This window comes from Plectropomus leopardus, chromosome 7 (genome assembly GCF_008729295.1).
Source record: "Plectropomus leopardus isolate mb chromosome 7, YSFRI_Pleo_2.0, whole genome shotgun sequence".
Lineage (NCBI taxonomy): Eukaryota > Metazoa > Chordata > Actinopteri > Perciformes > Serranidae > Plectropomus > Plectropomus leopardus.
Genome location: NC_056469.1, coordinates 22,478,936 through 22,503,998, shown reverse-complemented (window position 1 = coordinate 22,503,998; position 25,063 = coordinate 22,478,936). Strand labels below are relative to the sequence as shown.

General features: G+C 38.4%; 1 protein-coding gene across 2 annotated transcripts in view; it reads right to left on the bottom strand.

Moving 5' to 3' along the window:
* Positions 1 to 7,978: 7,978 nt before the first annotated feature.
* The window catches only part of bcam (basal cell adhesion molecule (Lutheran blood group)), a 63,102-nt gene continuing 46,017 nt past the window's right edge, over positions 7,979 to 25,063 (bottom strand). The window contains exons 7-15 of one of the 2 annotated variants that reach the window (XM_042489836.1): positions 24,621 to 24,742; positions 24,359 to 24,500; positions 23,689 to 23,804; positions 21,358 to 21,499; positions 19,215 to 19,339; positions 17,704 to 17,845; positions 13,464 to 13,605; positions 12,754 to 12,853; positions 7,979 to 10,288 (exon numbers count right to left, since the gene is read on the bottom strand). In XM_042489836.1, coding sequence (XP_042345770.1) covers positions 10,286 to 10,288; positions 12,754 to 12,853; positions 13,464 to 13,605; positions 17,704 to 17,845; positions 19,215 to 19,339; positions 21,358 to 21,499; positions 23,689 to 23,804; positions 24,359 to 24,500; positions 24,621 to 24,742 — 1,034 coding nt within the window. In that variant the 3' untranslated portion in view covers positions 7,979 to 10,285. Of the gene's footprint in view, positions 10,289 to 12,753; positions 12,854 to 13,463; positions 13,606 to 15,296; positions 16,283 to 17,703; positions 17,846 to 19,214; positions 19,340 to 21,357; positions 21,500 to 23,688; positions 23,805 to 24,358; positions 24,501 to 24,620; positions 24,743 to 25,063 lie in introns of those variants that run through there. The other variant, XM_042489837.1, reaches the window with a different exon arrangement.

Sequence of the window (25,063 nt, the reverse complement as noted above, 5' to 3'; positions counted from 1 at the left end):
GAAACCAAAACAAAGAGACAGACCAGTGTGAAGGAGCGATGTAAGATGGCTGCATGATGTAAATGCAACCATTGTTTTTCTTGGCTCTGTGTGTGTTTGGCCGCAGGCAGGTGTGTGCATGTGTGTGTGTTTTAAGGTGTATTGAGAGTTTGACAACAAGGTCAAGTGCAAAGAATGCGCTTCTCTTTCAATACTCTACGCAACTCAACATCCTTCTAGGTATGCATGCCATTTCAGGAGTTAACCACACACACAAGTACACATTCAAGATAGGAGTTATGTGTGTGCGTAACTTTGGTTTGTGAGTGTGTCGATATGGGGATGCCGCATTTCTGAGGGTGAATCATTGACACGTGTGTAGATGTGTGTGTGTGTTTTATTCTCCAGGCAGCTGCTGTGCTGTAATGTTAGCCAATGGGAGGAGCCTGTAGCATGTACAGAAGTTCTCTAAGGAGCAGCATGCAACAGCTGCTCTTCAGCTCCTCCGAGCCCTTCTCCCTCTTTCCTCTTCTTTTAACACTGACTTTCCTCTCTGATCTTCTCCCTCTCTCTCTCTCAGAGCCTCAGGGGATTTTTCTGCCTTTAAAACCAGCACTCCATGGTGTGTGACTGCGTGCAAACACAAATGCATCTACCACATCATACATAATCCAATACATCAATAGACACAACCCAAACATGAGAAAAAATGTTGGCATTGTATGTGTCTGCAAACCACATTGTTGGATATGTTAAACTTTATATTTCAAAGTTGCTGTGGTTAACGTGTGGTTAGGTTTAGGCACCAAAACCACTCGGTCATGATAAGGAAAAAATATTTTGGCTTAAAGTACCCGGTTTTGGTGGCACAACCCTTGCTAGTAAAGTAGCTATGTTTCAGTAATAAAACAATTGATTTTTGAGGTACTATCCTCTGTGAAAAATCAACACGTTGCTAAAATAAACCCACATTTGGTGCAAAAAAAACTGCTGGAGAAACAGCTACTAAAAATTCGACCAATTTTGTTGTTTAAAAAAATAGGAAGTACGGCACTGTAATTACAGTTGTTTGTTTTACAGTTGCAGTTTCTTTGTTCTTGCATGGATAAACCAACATGTTTCGACTTTTAATAGTCTTCACCAGGGTGTGATGGCTTTGTTGGTCATAAACAATGATTTGACAGGCGTCTTGCCAAGGTGACACAGCACCCACCATGCCCTCCATCTCATGATGAAAAAGTCAGCTCATGTACTACATCATTTTAGAAACAGGGCTGTATGCATGAAACTTGCAAATGTAAAATATCTGCGGCTTGCAGAAACATGTGATGGCAAAGAAATTTGTTCTGGTGACTGAGCTGCTGAGCAAGTCCTTGCTGCAATTTATCAGAATATTTCACAGTGAAGTTAATCTAATTGGTGATCTTCTTGTAATAATGTCATGATGTGCAAGTGAATTTTCAATTTGTGCAAAAGAACAAACAAAAAAACCTCAGTATCTCAACAAAGATTTTACACTTGGGTGCATTGGAAAAGTTATTGTATTGATAACTGTTAATGTAAGTGCTTGCAATGACGACAAATTCAGCAAATAAATGATGATATAACATTAACGTCATTGCTTAGGCCACTGCCACCTCTCTAAGTCATCTTTTAACACAGTTCACACCCTGTTATTATACGTCCACTGTTCCCCCTTTGTTTGAGCTTGACTGGCACTCTTTTAAGTACATCATCTGATTATACCTTCCTATTCTGCTATGGCCTTTAACTGTGATATTAGCGCCACCCAAATTAACCAACTGCCAACATTCGCATTATAGTAGAAAAGGACAGACATTTGCATTTTCTTGCCAGATAAGATTTGCACCTTAAAAGTCTTTAACTTTTGAGGACTAACTACACTTTGGGGGCACGTTTACCTAAATTAACATAAATTGCTTTTAAAATGTCATTTCTTTTGTTATTCATTAATGACATTTTGAAATGTCCAAATAATGACATAAAGCCACAACAGAAAAGGACATCGCTGGACAGCACTTTTGGGCTGTCTTGGATTGAGTGTTTGAAGGGTTCTGGTTAAAAATAGTCCTGACCTTTGTGTTTTAATACTTTAACTGAATCTTGGAATTGACCTCAGCCTGTCATGGAAACTTTAAGCGACCTCTGACCCTTGCGAAATGACTCACAAACCACATCATGCCATTAACTTACATTATCTCAGAGGGAGTGAAGCACAGCTCTAAATCTCCCATCACATTCTTGCTTCTTCTCATCAATGCTACGTATTTATAGTTGTTTTTATGCTCTTTAGCTCATAAAACCTGTTGGAAATTCCATCCCCCTCTGCTGTATTTGCCTCTCATTCCCTCAGACACAACACAATGTAGCCGAACCAATTAAAACAAAAGTACGCCCAGCTGTGCCTTAATAACCAAACATCCCATAGGTGGCCTGGCACTCCTGAGTGACACACGCTTACACACACGCTGAAGCTGAGGCGGCGGGGGATCGGCCGCCACTCGGTTTAATAGCGCACTCGCAGATATAATCAATGAAACAAATCTTCCGTGCTGAGAGATAGATATCAGGAATACAACGAATAAATGCAGGCTCACACAGGCAGGTGTAAGACACACACACACATTTGCTGAGTACACAGGTAGCGTCTCTCCGTTCTGTCTCTCATAATGGCACCCAAACAGTAAACACATTCAAACCACACAGGATATTAAACCTTAGGACTGAGGGAGATAAACACATTTATCACACAAGCGCTCTTTCAGTCTTTATCTCAGTCCACCTCTCTGCTGTACACCTTGACTCTTTACCTCCCTTCCTCTTCTTCCTCCCTCTTGCTTTATTTCTTCAGAGCCCATATTTGTTTAAAGCCCAATGCAGATTTACAACCTCTTAACAAGGCTCTTTTGTTTCGTCCTTCATCACCAATTACTACTTTCACTCCAATCCATCCTGACAGTAACTCCTCCTACACTACACAATCTCCTCCTTCACTTTCCTCCCCTCCCCATCCCTCCTTTAAATCCTTTTTCACTCCATCTAGATTATTCCCTTTTTTCTTTTCTGGCTTTTTCAAGTCTCACCATCAATTATGTTCTTCCCTTCCTTCCTTGACACAGTCAGTGCTGAACTTCACCTCACCTCATTGCTCCTGGTGTTGTGTGTGTGCAAACTACATGTGTGTGCTGATTATGTAGGATGATGAAGCGCATATTGTCAGCAAGGCTGCCTCCCGAGCCTTGCTCAACCTGGATCCATCTCAGCACAGAGGACTGTGTCTATTTTTGTGTCCTCTGGGCTGAATCTGAGCCAAGTCGTACTGAGTGGCCATCAGATCCAGGTCGAGCAGGCTGAGGGGACAGACAGTGGTTGTCATCCCTCAATAGGCTGACACTAAATGGCTAAATCAGTTTAAAGCTACTGTAACTAAACCCAGCAGGAAAACTCACAGTGGGTGGAGGGAGGAGGGAGGAGGAAGGAAGGGAAGGACATGGGAAGGAGTGACAGTAATCCGCCTCATTGTTAGCAAAACTGAAAAGCACTGATCCTCTCAAGATCACTTACTCACAGCAAAATTACTGAAATAAGCACTGTTTTAACATTCTCTCGATTCACATCACAAACTTATCCCTTTAAAACCTGTGCTTTCTTGTGCTGCATTCAGACGCCTTTCAAAGGCATTTAAGCCTTTGAGATGTGAGCAAATTGGTTCGATTTCTTCCCGAAAACATGGGGAAAAAGGCTATCAGCAACGAAGCCTAAAATGTCCCAAACACTGCAAAAACTAAATTAGTAAAAGGTTAAAATTATTTGAAAATTAGCTTTAATAAAAAGGTGAGAGAGAATCATTAGAATATTCATAAATAACTGCGGTAAAAATTCAAAAAAATTGTCAGTATAATAACTATAATTATATACTTAAAAATAGGTTACAGAAAAAATATTACTATTTATAATTCTTTTCAGTATTTTATTTAATTTTTTTTTTCCTCTTGTTTTGCTTATTTTGGGGTACGTTTTGCTGTTGCTGTTGTAATTTGCTCAGGGTTCAAAGGGTTAAACTCATTACTATAACCAAAATAACACCGTATAGTTTTAAAAGAGGAAATAACACAATATTTACACAATAGTTGAATTAATGTGCAATTTAAAACAATCTTTGTCAGTTCTGTACACTCTGACTCAGCTGTATACTTGACGTGGTAGCTGAACTTTATATAGGTGTATAAATAACATTACTGCATCCCTGGGTGCCACCAGGTTTTTTGGGCCCCATTTAAAGATATCACATTGGGCCCCACCACTGCACAAATCCTGCACAAATATTGTAAGCACACCTTCAGAACCCAACTGACCCATTCATAGCTTTAAATAACTCTTCCTTTGTAATATCGTTCTTTTCACTCCACTACATTTATCTGAAACTTACACTTGTTATTTTAACACACACACACAAACACACACACACACACACACACACACACACACACGTGTCCAGGGGTGTAATGTTTCTGTACTTAATGTGAGTTTTTATATTTCTGTCAAATTTCACTTATACGCCATTGCATTTCCTAAAAAGAAAAGTATACTTTTACTCCACTATTTCCCTTGTGCATCTTAGTCACTTACCACAAAATAGAAAAGGAAGCGAGGAAAGGAGGAGGGGATAGACAGACAAATGAAGAAGTAAGAGAGAGAAAAAAAACTGTTTTTTGTTCTTTAAATACTTTTAGTTGTAAAAAAAAACCAACTTGATTTTCTTTAAGAGCAATGTATGCTCCATTTTTACTCCAAAATCCTCACAATTCTGTCTACTGGAATTTTTATCAACAGCAAGTACTTGTACTTTTACTTTCAATTCTTAAGTACATGCAATATCCTAAAATTACATTTGATACTTAAGATCAGTAAATATTTGATAATTTTAGACTTCTACTCAAGTAATACTATAATAAGAGACTTAAACTTCTACAAAACACATATTCTGGTAGGAAATCTGTATGGCTTTCAGGTACTTCCACCATCACTGTGTGTGTGTTGTTTTGTGTGCTCTGCTTATATGATATGATGCAGTATTATACCACTCATCCCAGTAATTGTATCTATAACTGGCTCCACAAACACCGAACTATTCTTACTTGCAAACAGACTCATACAATATTCTATCATAACGTAAGGGGCTCATGTTACATACACAGAAATAATATTTGTGTGGTTATAACATTTTAAAGGAGCTATTTTGTATAATGACTTACAAGTGCATTTTTTTAGATTGTGGTATTTCTATTTTTGCTTAAATTCTAAAAAGACAAATAAACAAAAATAAACACAAAAAACGTTTTCCACCACTGGAAATAATACAATAACAGCAATTTCAGTTACCACATACTAACAGATCATTTGACCAGCAGCTGCTCACCTTCTTCAGCTGAGTAGGGCTGGCTCATTGGTCGGGGTGTTGGGGACACTGCTGACGATGAAGCTGCATACTTCAGTCTGGGACCAGGGACAGGGACAGGGACAGGGACAGGGAAACTGATTTAGTATGAATATCTTGCCGAAAGTTTGGCTATTTATTGAACGACAACTAAAAGAGGAGCGAAAGGTAAACATGGAATTTCCTGTGAAGATATTAGCTAATGTTTGGGGAGCAAACGTAGTTTGTTTCACTACATGGACAAAACAGGTTAACTTCCACCACTCAGGTGACCTACCTTTCTTTGTGAAGAATTTTGTGACACATTGACACTCTTTCTTTTCGTTTTTAGTAGCCAAACTTTTCTTGTGGGAAGCTGACGCTTTGGGTAAAGCGCCATCGACACGCTTCCGCACTGTGCTAATTACTACTGTTTGCGCCAGGTGTTGGGGAAGGACTGAACCATTTGATAAAAAAATAGAGGGGGCGAGGAGGCAATACAGAGGCTCTTTGGACGTTTACTTTGGTGCCAAAACACGAAAACAAAAATATATCGTTATCATTAGTAAGCACATTCTAAATATAATTTGATGCTAACAATGATAGGTCAATAATTGTCCATTGGAAAAATTGTATTAATGTTCTAATATTTTTTAGGACCCCTGTCAGTCACAGGCCATTAGAATAGTCCTGACATACTTATAGGACTATTTTACAAACAAAATGATCATTTGTTTATCAATTAGTCATGCCTTATAACTTTGAATTGTTAAGTAAACTATTTTCCTTCATGCCTCCATTAAAAATAGCGAACATAATAATTTACTGATTGATTTGGGACTACTGTATAACAACAGTGAAATTACTTTAAAACGTACGTCGACAAATTCACACAATATTACACGATACACAACAGATAATATATTTATACATATCTTTACTCATGTATTTTGTGTGTGATTGTGTATTTATTCATTGGTATGTACTTCTTTTTGTGTATTTTGACACATTGTACACGTGATTGATCACATGACTGTTCAAAACCTATTTAAGATCACATTGTCAGTGTAGTCTGATGAAGAGCTGTGTTGTTCAAAACATCACTTTGGTACATTAAATAACAATTACTGGAGCCCCTGAACTGCGCAAGCCTATTCTTTTTGCTATTTACTCACCTTTGGTTCAGCAGCTGATCCAAGTTTGTATTGAATGTGCGTGCATACTTCTGCTTCTGCAGACTCTCACACAACTCATACAGCGTAATTCAAGTCTCAATTATCCAGCTGTATGCTGAGTGCTTCCCAAACACATGCATTTTTGCAAAAAACTTCTATTTTAAACAGAGGTGAAATTTATCTGTGCTTTCTTCAAAACCAAACTGGATTAATGAGACTTGGATTTTACCGCACCGTGTCAGAAATGTGAACACACGTTTTGATATAGTTTTAGTGTTGTTAAACATAGTCCCAAATCAACCACTAAATCAATATGTTTTCCATTTTCCATGGAGGCATGCAAAGAAACCCCCAAAGTTTTCTTCAAATTTAATGGTAATGTAACAGGGATGAAGATATTTTGTAATGAGATCCAGCATTTTTTTATATCTCTGTCAATATTTTGTGTTTCATGCTTGAGACATTATACAGTCTTTATATAAGAATTGAATGTATGTAGAATATTGCTTCCTTTGTGGAAAATCATTTAAAACAGCATTTTTTTTGCACATTTGAGTGCAGGTTTTAAACCCCTGAAGATGCTGATATGTATCCTCAAGAGCATTGTATCAGCAGGGGATGACACTGACAGTTATTTACAATTTCCATAAATTTCCTTGATCCGCCAATTCACTCGTACAGCTTGCTTCCGTCTTTGCTGCCTTGTATTCGAAGCACAGATCGATTTCTGCGGGTCACATTGATGGGAGATTTTTAATTTCCTAATGGAAGAGCCAGCAGAGCAGGGGGTGTGTGACAGGGCAGCAGCGCTGATAGGTTCGTAACCAGAGAGCCTGTTCATGTGCAAAACTGTCACAAAGTGGTACAAGGTTAGAGCACACTGTTATGTAAGCTGACTATAGAGGAAGGGGAGAATTTTTTTAAAAATATAGTGAATAAAACAGCCTAATTTAGATTTGTATAGGAATTCTTCCATCCTGTCTCTTGATTAACATTTGTTTTTCATGAATACATTTTCAATTATGATTATAGCTGCTATTGATAAGAGTTATCCTCCTTACTGTTACCGATCAATGCACAAAGCCACACAGCAATTTGCTGATGATTGATGGCTTCATTTCAGCTCATTTCTAAACATGAAAGTGAGCAGAGAGAACGCTGCATGGTAAAGTTGGCAGCAAGCCCATCCCTCCAGCAGTTATCGATGCAAAACAGGGGCTTCCTCGATTTTTCTGTTCTGTCACAACAAATCACGGGATCAATCAACGTGAGGGGGAATTTACATAATGCCGGTTATATCAAGGAGATTAAACTTTGGTGCAAGCTAGGAATTAATTTAGATGTCATCCTCTAGGAAGTGTAAGGAAAAAAAACATACACGGATGAATTACATCAAAAGCTTTTAGTTTGGTGTGTCAAGATTTTAGAGATGATGTTTGGAGGTGTGTGAGTTGCCTTATCATATGGCCACACACACTTTCTTGCTTCCATACAGCTTTCTGTTTCTGAAAAAAAAGCAGCTAATTTCAAAAGAAATTCATGTTCATGATAACAAAAACAACACTGATATTGCCACAGAAATCAACAGCTTTTGCAAATCATCTGTTCCTGCAATGGGAATAAAAACACAGAGAATATAATGTTGTGATTTGTTTTCTTGGAGGTTTGTTTCATTATAAATTCTAAACAGCGGGAACAAAATAAAAAGATACATCAACACACCACAGAGGTCACAACAGCGTACCACAAAATATACAGTATACAGTACACAGAGAGTGAAGTAAAGCACTGAGAAAAATCTTATAAAAAAAGAATCCTAGGTAAAAAAGAAAAAATCCCTCTTCTCTCAGAGCGAGTGGAAAAGCATGGGAAAATGAAAACTCAGTAGTTCCAAAATTAAGAATCCCCATTTCTAAAAACTTTTATACCACAATATTTTTATATAAAACAAAAATAAAAAGTTCACTTATCTATCTTCGCCTGCCATCACAGGTTTGCTAACAGTCAATATGGCAAGATCAGTAGACAGACATTACAAAATAAAACAGCCTTGTGGGCAGAGATAGTGGTTTGAGGTGACATTCTTTTAAAAAAATCAAGGCCATTGGTTCCAGTGTACAACAAAGTAAAAGGGCAACCCGCTTTCAAACCTCTCTGGCCTGCCGACAGTGTAGGGGAGGAACAGAAATGCCATCATTGCGTACCTAAACACAGAAACACTCCTGCTGTGACACTCAAAAACTCTTCCATTTGGTAAAAATAAAAAGTACATCACAAACTCGAGCAACAACCCACGATCCCTCCCACGCCTTCCCTTCCCTGCTTCTATCAAACTAGAGTGAACCTGCAACGGTGATTTCTCCTAACAGGTGAATTTGTGACTACTGTGCTGCAGCCCCCGATGGTTCAATTTTGTTGTCACGGGGGGAAAAACGACAACACAGCAGTCCACAGTTTGAGATTGTCGACCATTACGCCACATTTTACAGTGAAAGCTGATGATAATTGGGCTTTCTGAGCACAACGGTTGCGTGCTACGCTTGTGAGAATGGTTTCATCCCCAGAGTAGAGGACTGAAATGCTGCAAAAGACTTGGTAAGAAATGGTAGCAATTACGGTCCTGGGCTGGCAGTTTAGTCACCACAGTAACTCCACATCAGTACACCTGCTTGATAGACAGCGTAATAGTAGCATTTGAATTTACAGAAAAAAAAAAAAGGAGAGCAGTGTGAACAAGCGAAGTACTAACATAATATACACGTATGATGGAAATGGCAAGAACAATTTGTACAACCTAATAGCTTGCTTGTTTGGTGGCTTTTTAGCTGGATTAAAAAAAAAATTGCAAGCAATTTAAAAGAAAGGATTGGCGTTATATTAAAAAAGCCTGGTCTGCTTCTACGGAAAGCTAATTAAGGATTGGGGGGAAAAAAACACACAAAGAATTTACAGGTGGCAAAATGCAATTAAACAAACGACACTAAAGCAAACACAGTGCTTCTTTGAGCAGACATGTTACAGCCGTGTGTGCCAAACAGTGTGCTGCTGAGGGATTAAATGTTGTGAGCATAAATCATCACTTATTGAGGTGAATAAAAACAGAATGGCACCATGTGATATTTCAGAGATTTAAGTGCAGACTCCAAGGCAGAATAGACGTTTGGTGTTACACCTGCATGCAGACACAATGTCCAGATCAACACAGTGGCTTAATGGCATTTTGTGTTTCATTTGGGGTAGATAAAATAGAAAAGATCCTGCCACTGTGTTTGGATTGTGTTGGCCATGCCTCGCTGTGCAGCTCTATTCTGCAGAGGAGTCGAAGCAAAGATGTGAATGGTGAGAAAAAATCAAAAGAAGCCATGATAATGATAATAATGTCATCCAGTGATGTCACATTGTGATTTTGCATGTATGGTTTTAAACCTGTGGTAGCATTTATGGATGGAGTTTAATCTGAAAAGGCAACCTAAATCCTCCATCTAGAAAGGTCTACCTCAGGTTTTAAAACATGCGTAACCAAAAACAAACATGGTGTGCATCCCAAAGTCCCCAAAACAAAGTAATGTCCATGTTCCACCTCTTGTTACCCCCCACAGTCTTGTGTAGTGAATAAAAACTAGCCCTGTTGTCTTCATACTGTTCTCCTCCTTCCCTTCATCCCTCAGTCGGTCACCTTCATTGCCTCGTTTCATCACTGTCAGAAAGAGAAAAGCACAAAGAGCAACATAAATCTGCAATCCTTAAACATGGATAAAATACTGCAATTATGACTTGTGCAATCCTTTTCTTTTACACATCTTCCAAAATGTTATATTTATTGTTTAAACATGCCCCAAAGCAAACTGAATTAAAAGTATTCTTTAACTTCATGAATAAATATTTCCTCTAAATATTCATCCATAGCTTATTCAACAATTTATCAGTTGCTAATTAAGTGTAAGTAACCCTCCACAGATTACTAATTGCCCTGTTGTCATAAGTTAAAAAATGTCACAAGTTATCAAAGCGATGTTATTTATTGCATTTGATTACTTTTGATTATTTTTTTGCAAATATTTTTAACTTGTCAATGAAAGTGCTAAGTCTAAAAACATAAATCATGTCAATATTGACAGCATCTTCACAATATTTACACTGAATAATAATGTTGGACAACATACAGTAGCCACCCAACTTGGCGTGGTCTTCTGGGTGCACGCACAGCAAACTCAGGTTTCTTAGAGCAATGCACAATGATTTGATTGGCAGATGAGGTGTTGTGCAAATTCAAACGACAGAACTGATAGGGAGTAATGTTCAAAATTTGAGTGAGTACTGCCAAATGAATGAAGCATGTCTGGACATAAAGACAGCTTCCTGTAACACACCTCCCCTTGATGGTGTTGCACCCAAATTTGTCTTGTAGGGATGGTTCCGACTTTTTGAAGTGGGTTTATATGAGGTACTTAGCCATAGTCAGTATATTTCAAACAGTAAATGTCAGTCAGCATGCTCCTGGTTGGAAGAAGTAGGCTTGAGTCCAACACAGAAGCTAAGCAATAAACTGCAGTGGATGGCAGTCAGCAACAAAGCGTATTTTAGCCATCCCAAGAAAGTCAGTTTAAGTATACGCTATATTGACAGTATTTAAATTGCTTTACTTTTCTGTCAGACAGCCCTTTCAACTGGAAGTCCGCAAATGACTTCAGTTCCCCATCTATGCTCTTGTAAAGGCCACCAGACTCCATTTAGAAAAACAGTTATTTTAACTAAATATGAGTGCTGGTGGTCGACTGCTGCTTCCATTGGTTAGTTAGTTTGTGTTTTTTGCAATCTAATAGCACATTCTTTTTCTCAGTAACTGTAATACAATTTTAATTACATTTAAATTAAAATACCAAATACTTATAAATGTCTTGGAAAATTTGCTATGATGCAATATTTTACATTTTTTTTCATATCCGTCATATAGAATTTCTAAGAATATTTTGGGGCATTAAATGCCTCTATTAGAGATCTGACAGAACAAGGGGAAATGCAGAAAATAGAGAACATTTGATAGAAGAATACTAGGCCTATTTTTCAGAGCACTATATCACTGTCATCTGTTCTGCAGCTGGTATTACAAGCTGGAAGAAATATAAGCTTATGCTACTGTTCTTGGTATAGTGAGACATTTGAGAATAAAATTACATCTGTCTGTGGCTGGGGATGCAGCCCTTTAGAAGACAGCTCATGGGGGTGATCATTTTTTAATGACATCTAAGAGAAGAAACATAACTTGGTAGCATATGGAGAGGCTGACTTTTACATCTTCTCATTATATCCATTTCAAAAGCAAAGAAAATATGTGTGCAATCTCACTGCAGTACTGAAATGTCACGCAGTTTTGCTGTCAGTCGGTTCAAAAAAATCACATAAAACAAGACTCGCCTAAACTGGCTTTTACGTTCCCTTCAAATGTGCCGCTGCAATAAATTTCCTGATGAAATGTTTTACATTTGTGATGACATTTTTGGCTGACTCTGTACAGCTGTCACACTCCATCATTTGAGCTGCAGGGACAGTTTTCTCAAACCTGCTCCCTTTGAACTAAAACTGACTCCAGACTCTCAATCTGCATGACTGATGTGTCTGAAGATATTTCTGCAGAGAATAAAGCTTATGTTTATGTTTAACTAATTGCATTTGCTATAAATGAGGCATATTTATGTCTGCATGGCCATTTTCAACGTTGTGGTTTTGCAATAAATCAAATGCATGCTACTTTTAAATTACTATTTCTTACTTCAGCACCTCCAAATAATCTGAATGTACTAACTAAATTTACAACCAGCCACGTTGAGCTAATTTCTCCAAAACATGATGCCAAGCTTTAGAGAGTTTCTTTTTGTCTTCAATGATAAGACTCTGCATCTCTCAGGCATGACCACAAACAGTGACTACATGAAGAAGAGTGCGTAAATGGAAACTATTTTTTTGTGAGAAGCCCATTCAGATTAGGAATGGCTTTGTTTTCATCCACTAGCTGAAGAGTGCTCGAATTGTTGCTGCATACCATTAGTCTGTAGCATCATGAGTCACATTCATGAATGCAGAAGCAAGTAAAGCTCACTATTGACCAAAAGCCGGGTCCGTGACCCGGTTTAACCCATTGTTGCCTGTGTCCATTGGCCTGACCTGTTCTGTGGACGGTCTCTTGTTGAGGAGACCGGCCTCTTCGTTGGCCTTTTCTGTCTTCATCTCCACCACAATGTCGTTGTTCACCTCTCCACTAGCCCTGCAGAGAGAGTGGAAAGATGTTAGAAAAATGAACTATTATTGCCTTGAGAATGAACTAATGGATGACTAAAGCATATTGATTGATGTTTTGAGTTCTACACAATGTTTTTGACATGAAGAAGAATACTGAGTTGCCTTAGAGTATTTCACTGTGCAAGATTTTCATGATTATGCAGATTTTGAGGTTATTATTATGGATCAAAATATGGCTTTATTTTAAAGATGGGGAAACCCAGCATGTTGCTCGATATAATGCCAAAAAATTGAGCAATCACGCAAGTATTAGTAGCTCTATTATATATTCTCTTATACTGGTAGACTCATCTACAGGTCTGTAATTTCATTTCTAACTTTTTTTTAAATATTGGATTTATTTATCTATCTATTTATTTATAGAATCATCATTTTTCTCTTTATTGAAATTAATCTACTTCGGAAAAGTTTGTTTCCCAGCATTTTACACAAATAACATCCTTACAAAAGACAACACTGTAGTTTACTTTTAGTGGTTATTGAGTCATACGAGATAATGACTGCCAACATTAATCCACTCTGTCCCTCTATTACTCCCTCCCCCCTTGTCTCCTTCCCTCATCCTGTCTACTCACACTTCCTTCTTGTCTTTCTTGCTGCAGGGCAGCTTACTCTTCTTGTTCAGGAAGTAGATCAGAGCCACCAGCAGCAGGAGCAGCAGAACACACACCACCACGGCTATCACCACGCCGCTGGAGCCTCCCTGCTGCTTGTCAGCTACAGCGCCGCAACGGAGGGACACATGGGGGGAGGGTGGTGGGGTGGAGAGTTGGTAGGACGGTGGAGGGAGGACAGGGTTGGGAGGGACAAGTGGATGGAGGGGAGTGAAGGATTGATCACCGTGGAGGAGGTGGGAGGAAGATGGTTTTTGATTTTGAAGGGCCAGTGGTAGGGAGAGGGGAAATCATTGGGGGTGAAGAGGGGTGGTGGTGTTTGATTCGTGGGGGAGAGGAGAGGGAGGCAGGGGAGGGGATTTCATTTTGGGTACCACAAGAGGGAGAGATGAGGTGAAGGGATGGGGAGGGAAGGGTGGAGAGAGGGGGAAGATAGGTGTCCAGATGAAGACAATGGGGAGATGGGTGGGTGGAGAGGAGGAGCGGGGAGTGGGATGTGGGATTAGTCTAACTTTTGAATGTAATGACTGAAAAGTGATGGGACCCAAAAACGGGGCCTGTATACTTACAGATAATACTAGACAGCTGACCAGAGCCAGAAAACAACACAGAACATACTCACCCATCCACCTACACTTGTATTACTATACCTGTGAGGACATAACACTACAATATTATTTACACATTCAATGTTATGTGTAAACGGTAATGTTAAAATAGATTCACAAGTGTTTTGAAGGTCATTGCCCACAAATTCACAAAGGATAGTGTTTAAAGGAATAGTTCAACATTTTGGGGAATATGCTTCTTATTTGGAGACTAGAAATGGTTTGCTTATACCCCTTTTCAACACCCTTAACCCCTGAAATAAGCCCTTTCCCATTGCCAGTAGACCAGAGCTGTGTACACAGCCCTGCAGCAGACAAGTATTCCTCCCTATGTGTGTGTGTGTGTGTTTTTTTTTTTCCATGTTTCACGACAGATTCCAGAGACAGGCTGGACAACAGTTATGTATGCAGTAGAAAGCAATATGTAGGATAGTGAAAACTTTACGTAACGCCTTTATATATCTGGTACTTATTTAATCTCTCTCAAACCCAGTGCGGATTAATTTGGGTTGTGCTGTTTGAGTGCTGCTTGGATGGGAACAGACTGTATTTTGTGGTGGTGCATCATTGCATGCCACCGCTAAAGGGGCTGAAATTAATGCCTTCACCCAGGTGTTATGTTTCCATTAATGCCGATCAGGGAATGGAGTTGATGGGTGTATATGCCAATTGTAACCTTTCCCATAACATAAAAAAAACCGATGTTAGTGGGATTTTGCGCAGTGGGAAAGTGGCTTTAGTTTAGCAAATACACTAAACTAAAGACTGGAAACAGCTAGCCTGGCTCTGTCGAACAACAAAAACTGCCTGCCAGCAACTCTAAAGCTATCTAATTAGCATGTTATATCTCATTTGTTTGAAAGTCTCCACTGGCAAGGCTGCCAAGACTCCAATAAATGTGAATCTATTCCTTTAAAATTGTACTTCCAATTGTAGTTCTGGTAAACACTAAACCATCTTCAACAATGCACATGATGTATTTAACTGATGGTTACCATGGTAACAGTACTGCTGCTTTTTTCATTGAGTTAAATTACCTAAAAAATGGATGCAAAATTTGACTTCTTTTTCATGTTTGACTGTGATAAGTGGTGTTGGTGGAAATATACAATTATCTTCTGTGGTGTCCTGATATGCAAAAAAAAAAGGGCAAGGTGGAGGGAAGGTTCTTTGCCTTTATGTTGTCAATTATTTTCTTACATAAGGACACCTGAAACATTTCCATTAAGACTAATATGATAGTATGAAGTATGATTTTTTTTTTTTTTTTTTGGACAAAACAAGTGATCAACTGTGGCTTGGAAATATTGTACAGTAAACTATTGTTAAACTTGAAGTTGTGATGAACAAAATCAAAACAATGTACCTTTCATTTACCCCAAGAAGTACGAATTTAAAGTCTGTCCTCCCAACTACAGTAATACAAGTATGAATACACAAAACACATCAGCTCTTGTAAACACAAATACATTATCTTGTGTGTGCACACAGACATAAATACACACACAGTGACTTACAGTTCTGGACGAACGCCATACACATGTCAATAGGGTTAGCGATACAGACCTGACGTAAGCACAGGGTTTCCAGAGAGCAGCACTTTGAGAAAAAGAGAGTTTCTCAGTCCCATAGCATGGCAAAGCAACAACCACAACACAAGCACCACTAGGAGCATATACACACAAAGGTTAATAAGTCCTACGCACACAGAGCACCCCGGCGAGTGGAAACGGCGAAAAGGAAAAGCGAGAAATAAGAAGGCAGTCGGAAAGAAGAGGAAACCCAAAAGGAGACACAGCGAAGAAACAAAGAGAGGAAAGGAAGAAATAGAATAGAATAGATTCCTTTATTGTCCCCAAGGGGCCACAAAAAGTTGTAGTAGCATCCACAAAATATCGGACAGACATCATACAAAGGTGACAAGAGAAGAAGAATAACAATATACAATATCCACAGTGTTTGGTAGCAAGAGGGCAAATATACAAGATTACAGTACAGCAGAGGGAGTTGTGTGTGTGTGATGGAGGGGCCGGGGCAAGAGGGGATGGGTGGAGGGGGAATTTCTAATTTACAGGGTCTGTACAACAAAGAGTCCTGAGAGAAGGAGGGAGGGGAGGAAGAGGAGAAGGGAGAAGGCTCTACCTCTGTCGGCCGAGTTGTCAACTGGAAGAGCTGAGGAGTAAGAGAGGAGCAAGAGAGGAGAAAAAGAAGAAAGGGTTTAGTTTGCAGGTTATGGTGAAAAAAGCAAAAGAGACCTGGGTTTGGTTGCATAAGCTTTTCATGAATTCATTAAGATTATGCATGAAGCCCCTCCTGAGCTCTCAGCAACTACTACAAATATTTGGTTGCAAGGAACATCTGTAGCGCCATTCAGTCAGAAGGAGTTGACAAAGAAAATTGGAAGTTATGCAGCATCATAAGCCATACCGTAACTTCCAAAAGTGACATTTTCACACGAATAATATTAATAAATTTGTTAAGTTTACATCAGTTTACATGGAGAGGTATGTGTTTAAAGTTAGTAGTACTCATGCAGTTTTAAGTGAGTTGAGAAATATCAAAAAGCAGACCTAGCTGATGTTATTGAGTCCATATAAGTGAAAGTTTACCTTGAAAAACCTCACATGCAACCAATAATTCACAAACATGTACGTTTAAACAACCAAACAACCAAATCTATCATCCTTTGTGAAACAGGTATTTGAGGAAAAATTCAACTACAGGGATGAAAGCTTCATATTACAAATTATCACCATAGTAGGAAAGGCCCGATGACGTTTTTCTGCATAATAATTAGCCATGAGCTTGTGTTTGGAATAGTGTGTTGCATATTTCTTGAAAAAAGCCCTTCAGAGCAATGGGTGTTTGTTTTCAGGATATTGGGCCTTCTGTCCACTATGTTAATCTTCACATAGACAGCCTTGTAGTTCCACCGTAGGCAAAATGCTGTTTGAGTAAAATAAGCAGTTTATAAATAATGTGGAATAATTAGTTTGAGCATCTTGCTTTTTTGAGTAATCAACTTAAAAATGTATGTTTATGTTATCAATTAGTAAGTAAGCACTACTTAAAAATATCTTTCATTATAGAAAATAAAGGTCATTTCCCCAACTCAGTATACTGTGTTCATTGCACGTGATTTCATAAGAAGTGGTCATAATTTTAAAAAGACTGAGGCAAACCATTGCATTATTTATCTTTTTTGTTGCTGAGCCAACACCTTTTTTTTTTTTTTTAAAAATAGTGTACGTATTAGTTTTGGTGTTACTTAAAATCTTTGTTCACACCACTTTCAAACAGCATTTTATAGATTGTTATATACACTGTGTGTATAAATTACTGACAACTAATCTGCATAAGAACTAGTTCATGTGGAGCATCCTGTTTAGCAAACGCCTACAGTAGCTACATTATAAGTTTCAACTAACAAAGAGCCCTGAATAGCAACAACTTGTTTCATCAAATCAGATGTTTTGGTTCATAACAAAAATACTTTTGTTTATCACAATTGAACATCAAAATTTTAAAAAACATGAAGGTGGGGGAGGGAGATTACACAGCATCATTGCTGCCGTCATCTCCTTGACACTGACCTCTTTTGAGAGATACTGAGAGGGTCTTGCTATCTTTGCCGTGCTCATTGGAGACCTCGCAGGTCACCCCGTCCTTCATGACCTCGGCTGTGGCTTGTAGGGTCACGGTGCTCACCACCTTGTCACCTTCCACTGATACAGACTGGCAGGAGTGAAGAATAGAGTGAAGAGAGAGATGGAGTAAAGACAACATGAATTTTTGTTATTTCTTGCCTACATTTAAAATTTGTGGCATTTTTTTCCTTTCTTTAATCATTGTATCCATTCAACACTAATTCCTATCATTGTGCACACTCTAGTGATGCTTTATTCCAAATTCCTTCCTATGATTCTCATTTCTACATCAAAATCTGCTCTTAGAAACGCTCATTTTGCAAGCTTAAATATCTCTCCTCTTTGATCTTACACACACCACTATTTGCTTCTGAGCTGATTACATCTTTCAGAAGAGTCATGAAAGTTTTCTCATTTATTCACTTTATTTTATGTAATATTTCAGTTATGAGGCTGTATTCCCTATGTAAGTTTCTTTAAAGCTGCTTCGTATGGGATTTTCTTTTCGACTGTAACACATCAATATGAAGTATTAGAATAAAATATTACTTTCCAAAGCCCGCAGGCTGTTTCTTTCCCTCCTTTTTCTATTGCTTTTGAAGTTTTAACAACCAGCCTCCCAAGACGCAGATCTTCAGATGTTAGAAAAAATCCTGCCTCAAACTTTACACATTGACCCAAATGAAAATGCTGATACACTGTAAAATCTGACAAGCTGATTTTACTCTTAAAAAATCTTGAAAAAATTAAGTAAATGTATCTATTAATCTTAATTTATGTTCATTTTATATCTAATTGTTAAGTTCCCATAAAATCTATCAGTTTTTACTTAATTTTGTGAAATTGTTGCAACTTAAAAATGACAGGTTTAATTATATCAGTCTTTCAAAGTTTTAGAAACTTCAGTTAACAAAGTTTACCGTGCTATATATCTGTATTCTGCCACTTGCAAACTAGTCAATCATATTTGTATTTTCCTAAACATGTTAAGAAAACAGAACTCACAGATCACCTAACTCCGTCATTGGCAAAATCATCTTTGTCATGATCAAGTTAGGTAAGACTAACTTGGTTTACTGAAGTTGTCAGTACTAAAAAATAAAGAGCAAGGTAATTTCACTTGTCATTTTTAAGTTGCAACAGCTTCACAAAATTAAGTAAATATAGCTAAATTTCATGTAAACTTAACACTTAGATAAAAAGTCATCATAAATAAGGATTTATTGTTATAATTACTTCACTTTTTCAAGGTTTCCAAGGTTATTTTAAGTAACATCAACTCGTCAGATTTTTCAGTGTAGTGTTAGCTCTGTTTATGTGGAAAACATCCTCACCCGTCTTGTGCAACCTTTTCCAAGAAAGTAGCAATTACATCTGTTTACCGAGTGACTCTTTTAAACTATACACTCGATCAGGTAATTCTATGTTTGTATTGTACTGTGTTTTTACATCCGTACCTCTTTCCCTGAGGGCTTCCAGGTGAACTGAGGGGCAGGGGAGCCATAGGCCGAGCACTTCAGAGTAACCACGTCTCCTTCCTTCCCTACCTCTGCAACGGCGGGAGTCTCGATCATCGGCTTTCCTGGAAAGGGCGTGAGGCAGCCAATGAACAGGGGAAACTTCAGAGTATAAACAACATGGCAAAAGCTCAAACACATGCACACGCACTGCATTGTAAATGATTTCAGGCTGGTTAAAATTATGACATAAGTCCCTTTGCTCTCATGAAAATATGAGTTAACTGAACTTCAATTGGTTAATTAGTCATCAAAGTCATCTTGAATTGTAAAAATATAAAACCTGCTGAAGTTAACTCACTTTCAGAGCATTTGCACCAAGTACAAATACATTTTTAGGCTGCTCCCAGTGAGCTTGTTACAGTCATTACTACTGTGGTTATGATTGTGGTACATTTTGTGTCCATTATTATTAAAAGAAACAAATTAAAGACATAGCAAGTTCCCATCAGGTCTGTTTTCTTTCAACTGTAACCTTAGTTACTGTACACATTCTATTTTTGGGTTAGTTTAGTTGCCCTACTGATTTATCTTGTTACAGAGTAATGTGGAAAGATTAATATTTTAGAAGTAATAGTTCCACATTTTTATTTTGGACTTACAGTTCTTTTATATTATTACATACAGTGATTATTTCTTTCTTACTCACAGTTAAACTACTATTTTATTTATATATTTTCACATGTACCTTTAAGTTTCTATTTTATGTCACCTTCGCCTCAACTGAGAGTAACAGTAACTACAGTTCCCACCTTCCATTGTTCAGGGCAGAGATGAGAGACAGAGGGACACACACAGTATCTTGTAGGACTCTTGTCATTAAGACTCAATTTCTCATAGCTGATGCAAGGAATACAATGTGAAATACTGTGACAATAAGGAAATATCATGGACATAATCATGAACATTCTTTATAAACCCTGCACTTTTACACCAACTACCTCAGATCTGACACATATTCAGAAGCAACCATGCCATCTTTATCACTCACACTGGTCACCTCTTTGTGTCATTTTATATATTGGTTTGCACCTGGTTTTATCTTACTGTTTGCACCTTATTATTAGCAATTTTTTGTTATATTTTGCACCTTACTGTGAGCTAGTTCTTAAATTTGCACTTTACTACTATCTAGTTCAGACTTAATTCATATTTGCTATATACTGTATTTTATATTTGCAAGACATTTGCTTTTTCTGCTTTGTTATTCTAGTCCTTGTATATTACATGCTTTGTGTCTGCACTCCTCTAATGTTGTCTTGCTACTGCTGTACAACAATTTTCCTCTGGATAAATGAAGTTTTATCTTATCTTATTTTTAAGGACAAAATATTAGTCAATCCCACTACACTCCTGTATTACATTTTACAGTGCACTAATGGCTTCATCCCATACTGAAACTAAATTATCTACAGAGTAGGAAGCCACACCTTCTCTCAGCTGCATCCAACTTTACAACCTCCTTCCTGTGACTGAAAACAATACCAAGCACGCCCTAACGCCCTCACAATGATGTAATGAAGGATTGATAGCAACCATTGTTATTATCCTGTGGGTGGTTGTAGCAAAGACTGGATAATTTAAAAAAATAAACAAACTCTGCCTACAATAGAGCATGATGTGGAATCTATTTCGCAGCCCCTGAGCAGTCGATCTCACACTTCAAAAAAGTTACTGCCAGAAGACGAGGGTTTGTAAATTTAGCAGTGGAAGCTATTTATGTATGAGTGTGTGAGTGTGACTGTGGTGAAATTGTGTGTGTGCATGGAAATATAATAATACAGATGCTGAAGTGATTAAAATCTTACATTAGTTTTACCTTTGTTGGTGTGCGTGCATATCTCGCCTTCTCTCTTGTTTTTATTATTTGATCTGTTCAGTACACACGACATCAACTGCTTGTCTGGTTTCTACAATTATTCCCCACTAAAGGGTTTTTTGGAGTTATTTTTCCTTATCTGCTGAGAGGGTCTAATGTCAGAAGGGTCATATGTTGTAAGCCCTCTGAGGCAAACTGTGATTTGTGATATTGGGCTTTTTACATTGAATTGAAAATGGAATTGTATGTATGCAAGTGTGTTACCTTTGACAACGAGGTTCACACTGGTCTGGGCCGTCAGTCCTGGCACAGATGGCACATTTCCAACACACATGTACTTCCCAGCTTGCTCATAGGATACGCCCTCTATAGAAAGCGTGCCGTCTTGAGAGAGCACGTCAGAGCCCTGCAGGAACACATACACAGAATTAAAACCAACTGGAGTCCACCATCAGCCCTCAATTCTTTCTTTTAATTCTCTGTGTGTGAATATAAGAGCAGAACAGCATTGTTAATATCTAGTCTGGAGGCACGCAGCTATGCTGGGAAAGCAGATGAAGAACCTTCACACACAAACTGTTCCAAAGCGCAATGATAACAGATCAAAGTCCGTCCTCCATGATGAACCTGTCTCTTGCAATTCCTCTCAACTTCTTCTCATAGGAATCCTTCTTACTGAGAACAAACACGTTCTCTATCCAGAAAACCAGTAGTCTATGAGTTTCTATCCACACCCAAGAGACACAACAATAGATACACGGGCTACAACAACAGGCTTGACACAGGAGGAACATTCTGCACATAACAAGTGGAGGAGAGGAGAGGAATACCAAAATACAGAAAGCACCACCGCTACAAAACGTATTAGTGGTTTTAAAATTTAACAAATCATCTTCTATTTGGTTTGTTTACTGTAGAAAATACATACTGAGTACATGTTTTGGAAAAGAAACCAAAAGGAGTGCTTTTCATTGCTAGTATTCATTTTAACCTGCTACACACAGAGTATGCACACTCCAAATTGTTTAAATCATCTATCACCCTGATCAGCTGTTGAAAAATGTTTACATGTGAAATGTCTAAAATGTTTACATGTGAACTCAGTTGCATGACATGAAGTTATTCTTCTACTGTAAATCAGAAATCATATGTATCTTAAACTGAATTTGTTTTTAGAACAGGTGCAGTTTATCTGAGGCTAACTAAACTAGTCTTTTATAACAAATTATATAAGAGTTACCCATTGAGAGTTTAAAAAAACATTTTCCATGTTTTAATCCCATGTGCCTGTTTATAATTGCTCTTGTTATATCATCTCATTACTGCCAAATCTCTCTCTCTCTCTCTCTCTCTCTCTCTCTCTATCTCTCTTTCTATATATATATATATATATATATATATATATATTATATTCTCTCTCTCTCTCTCTCTCTATATATATATATATATATACACACACATACACTGTACTAACAGAGCATTATGGAGCAGGTTAGGGAGAGATGGGTGTTTGGATATTAGTGGGTCAAACTCTTGATTTCAATTCCTCTCCCTTGTCCTCCTCCTGAACCAGCAGTGAGGGAGGTGTGCGTCGAGCCAACAGTCCACTCAACAGGGGACACTGCAACACCTCCATATTGCACTAAACTCTGAGCCCGCCCACTATTTAGCAGTCCAATCAAATTCGAAAAATTCCTGGTGACTGTACACCGCTCAAATATCCAGTTTCACTGAGAAATACGTCACAGTGCAGGAGCTAAAAATCCAATAAACTTCCATTTCACAGAGATTTCAAAGGTCCAGCACATTGGATTTTGTGGCATCTAGCTGTGAAGTTAAAGAACTGAAACGTCTTCTGTGTGCCGAGCATGTCGGAGGATTACACTGGCTGGTGTAAAAACGTACATGGCGCTATCTAGAGCCAATGTTTGGTTTGTCCATGCTGGGCTACTGTAGAACAAATTGGCGGACCCTGAGGAAGAGGACCTGCTTTGCTCATGGATATATACAACTCATTCTACGGTAACAAAAGACACAATATTGGGTTTTTTTTAGGTGATTATAAACTAAGGAAAACATAGTTATGAATTTTATAAACCATTTCTGCTAATAAATGCCACAATCCTACAAAATGGACCTTTAATGTTGTACAATATGTGTTGGTGTTCACAGCACATATCACACCAGTGTCTGCTCTCCAGTTGCTGTGATTGGACACAAGACAATGCAGCTTATGTAGCAGGGCCACAACTGTCTTTAAAGGGAGCACTGCATCCGATCCAAAGGCTCAAGTGTTGCATGGCAGCTGCACACTGTTTTAGTTATCTTATGTGTCAAATTGTAAAATTTAATCTTGTCCAGTGAAGAAAAGTAGGGTTGTTTGAAGCTGAACCAAAATGTCCAAACATGTAGCCCCCTGAGGGACTGAATTCTTGTCCAACATCCAGCCAGTGCTGTTCATATGTAAGAATGATAGGTTTTTCATTTTGAACACATTTTTCTAAAAATGCTCAGAAACAATTCTGTGGAGAGATGTGGAAAAAGGTGAGAGGTAAAGGAGAAGGGTAGGAGCGTTTAGAAAGAAATGGAGCACACCTTTTTCCACTGAACAGTGTGCAGGGCTGAGGCCTTGGTCTTACACTGCCACTCCACTTTGTCTCCAAGCATGACGACTTGAGGTTGGGCAGGGGTCACGGTCACTGGGTCGATGTCTGACAAAGAGAACGGAAAGCGACTAAGAGATAGAGAGAGAGCAAGACGCACAAAACCTAAGGCCTTATATACATTCTAAGGGATTAAAGAAGCGCCTCTTGAAATCTGAACGCTTCTCATTGCTTAAACAACCATGTAATAAGGCTGTTAAAACGACTGTACTAAGCAGAATATCTAATTTTTTTTGTAAGTACAAAGCTAATGCACTTACTCTGAAGTTATGCCCATTTCGGAGCCCAAGTTAAGCCTATTCCATGCTATTTCTAGGCTATCTCCGCTTAATGTGTGTGATAAGATCAAATTAGGGAGTGTATTTGGGATAACATTAAAGTAACAGATGAACTGTGAAAAATTGAATTGGATATCGGCCTCCTCAAAGGATTCCATTAAAGCTCATTCCATTTTAAGCCTTTTAATTCTATGATTTACTGATGAAACAAAGGGCTTACTTCAGAGGCGAAACTGCACAAACAAGGAGGTAAATGGTTCTTTATGTGCGTTTACTTGATCCTGTAGTTTTGCGTGTATCTGTGTGTGTCTTTGGCTCACTCACAGTTGACAGCGAGGTCGATAGTTCCACTCAAGTCAGCGTCCAGGTTATCGAAGTCTATGGCTGTGCATGTGTACACACCATTTTCTGTGCGCTTGATAAAATTCAGAGTCAGGAGACCACCCTCACCCTTGATGGGTTTTCCCTGAAGGTGGAAGGACGGGGTCGAGTGAGAGTGACAAAGATTAACAGATTAGGGATACACAGAGCAAAAGGAGAACAAAAAGTTTGCTCTTTCTCTCTCAAACAAAAAAAAGACACATACATCTTTAGCGAAGTCAAACTCTGGCTGCGGGTTTCCATCAGTCTCACATTTTAGGGTAACATTGTCACCCTCCTTGATCGGATTAGTGTTGACTAGGGAAAAGGTCGCTTTCTCAGAGGGATCTAGATGGACAAGAACAGACATGGAACAGGTGAAAATTCCTCCTTTGGATACATTTACACTGTTATTCAGTATGTCATCAATCAGAGATGTGGAGGGCATTCCAGACGGGATTCTTTACTTTCCCAGTTCCTCCTCTTTCCTTGTCTCATTATTCTTCTTTGGCTCAATGTTAAATTCCACTACAGTGTTTAGCAACATAAAATATATGCAACCAACACAGATAACACTAAAAGCTTTTTGTTGACAATGTTTAACCCTTTGAAACCTGGAGTGACATTACTTTAATTGTGCTGCTTTAAGATGTCTTTCATAGGTATTTA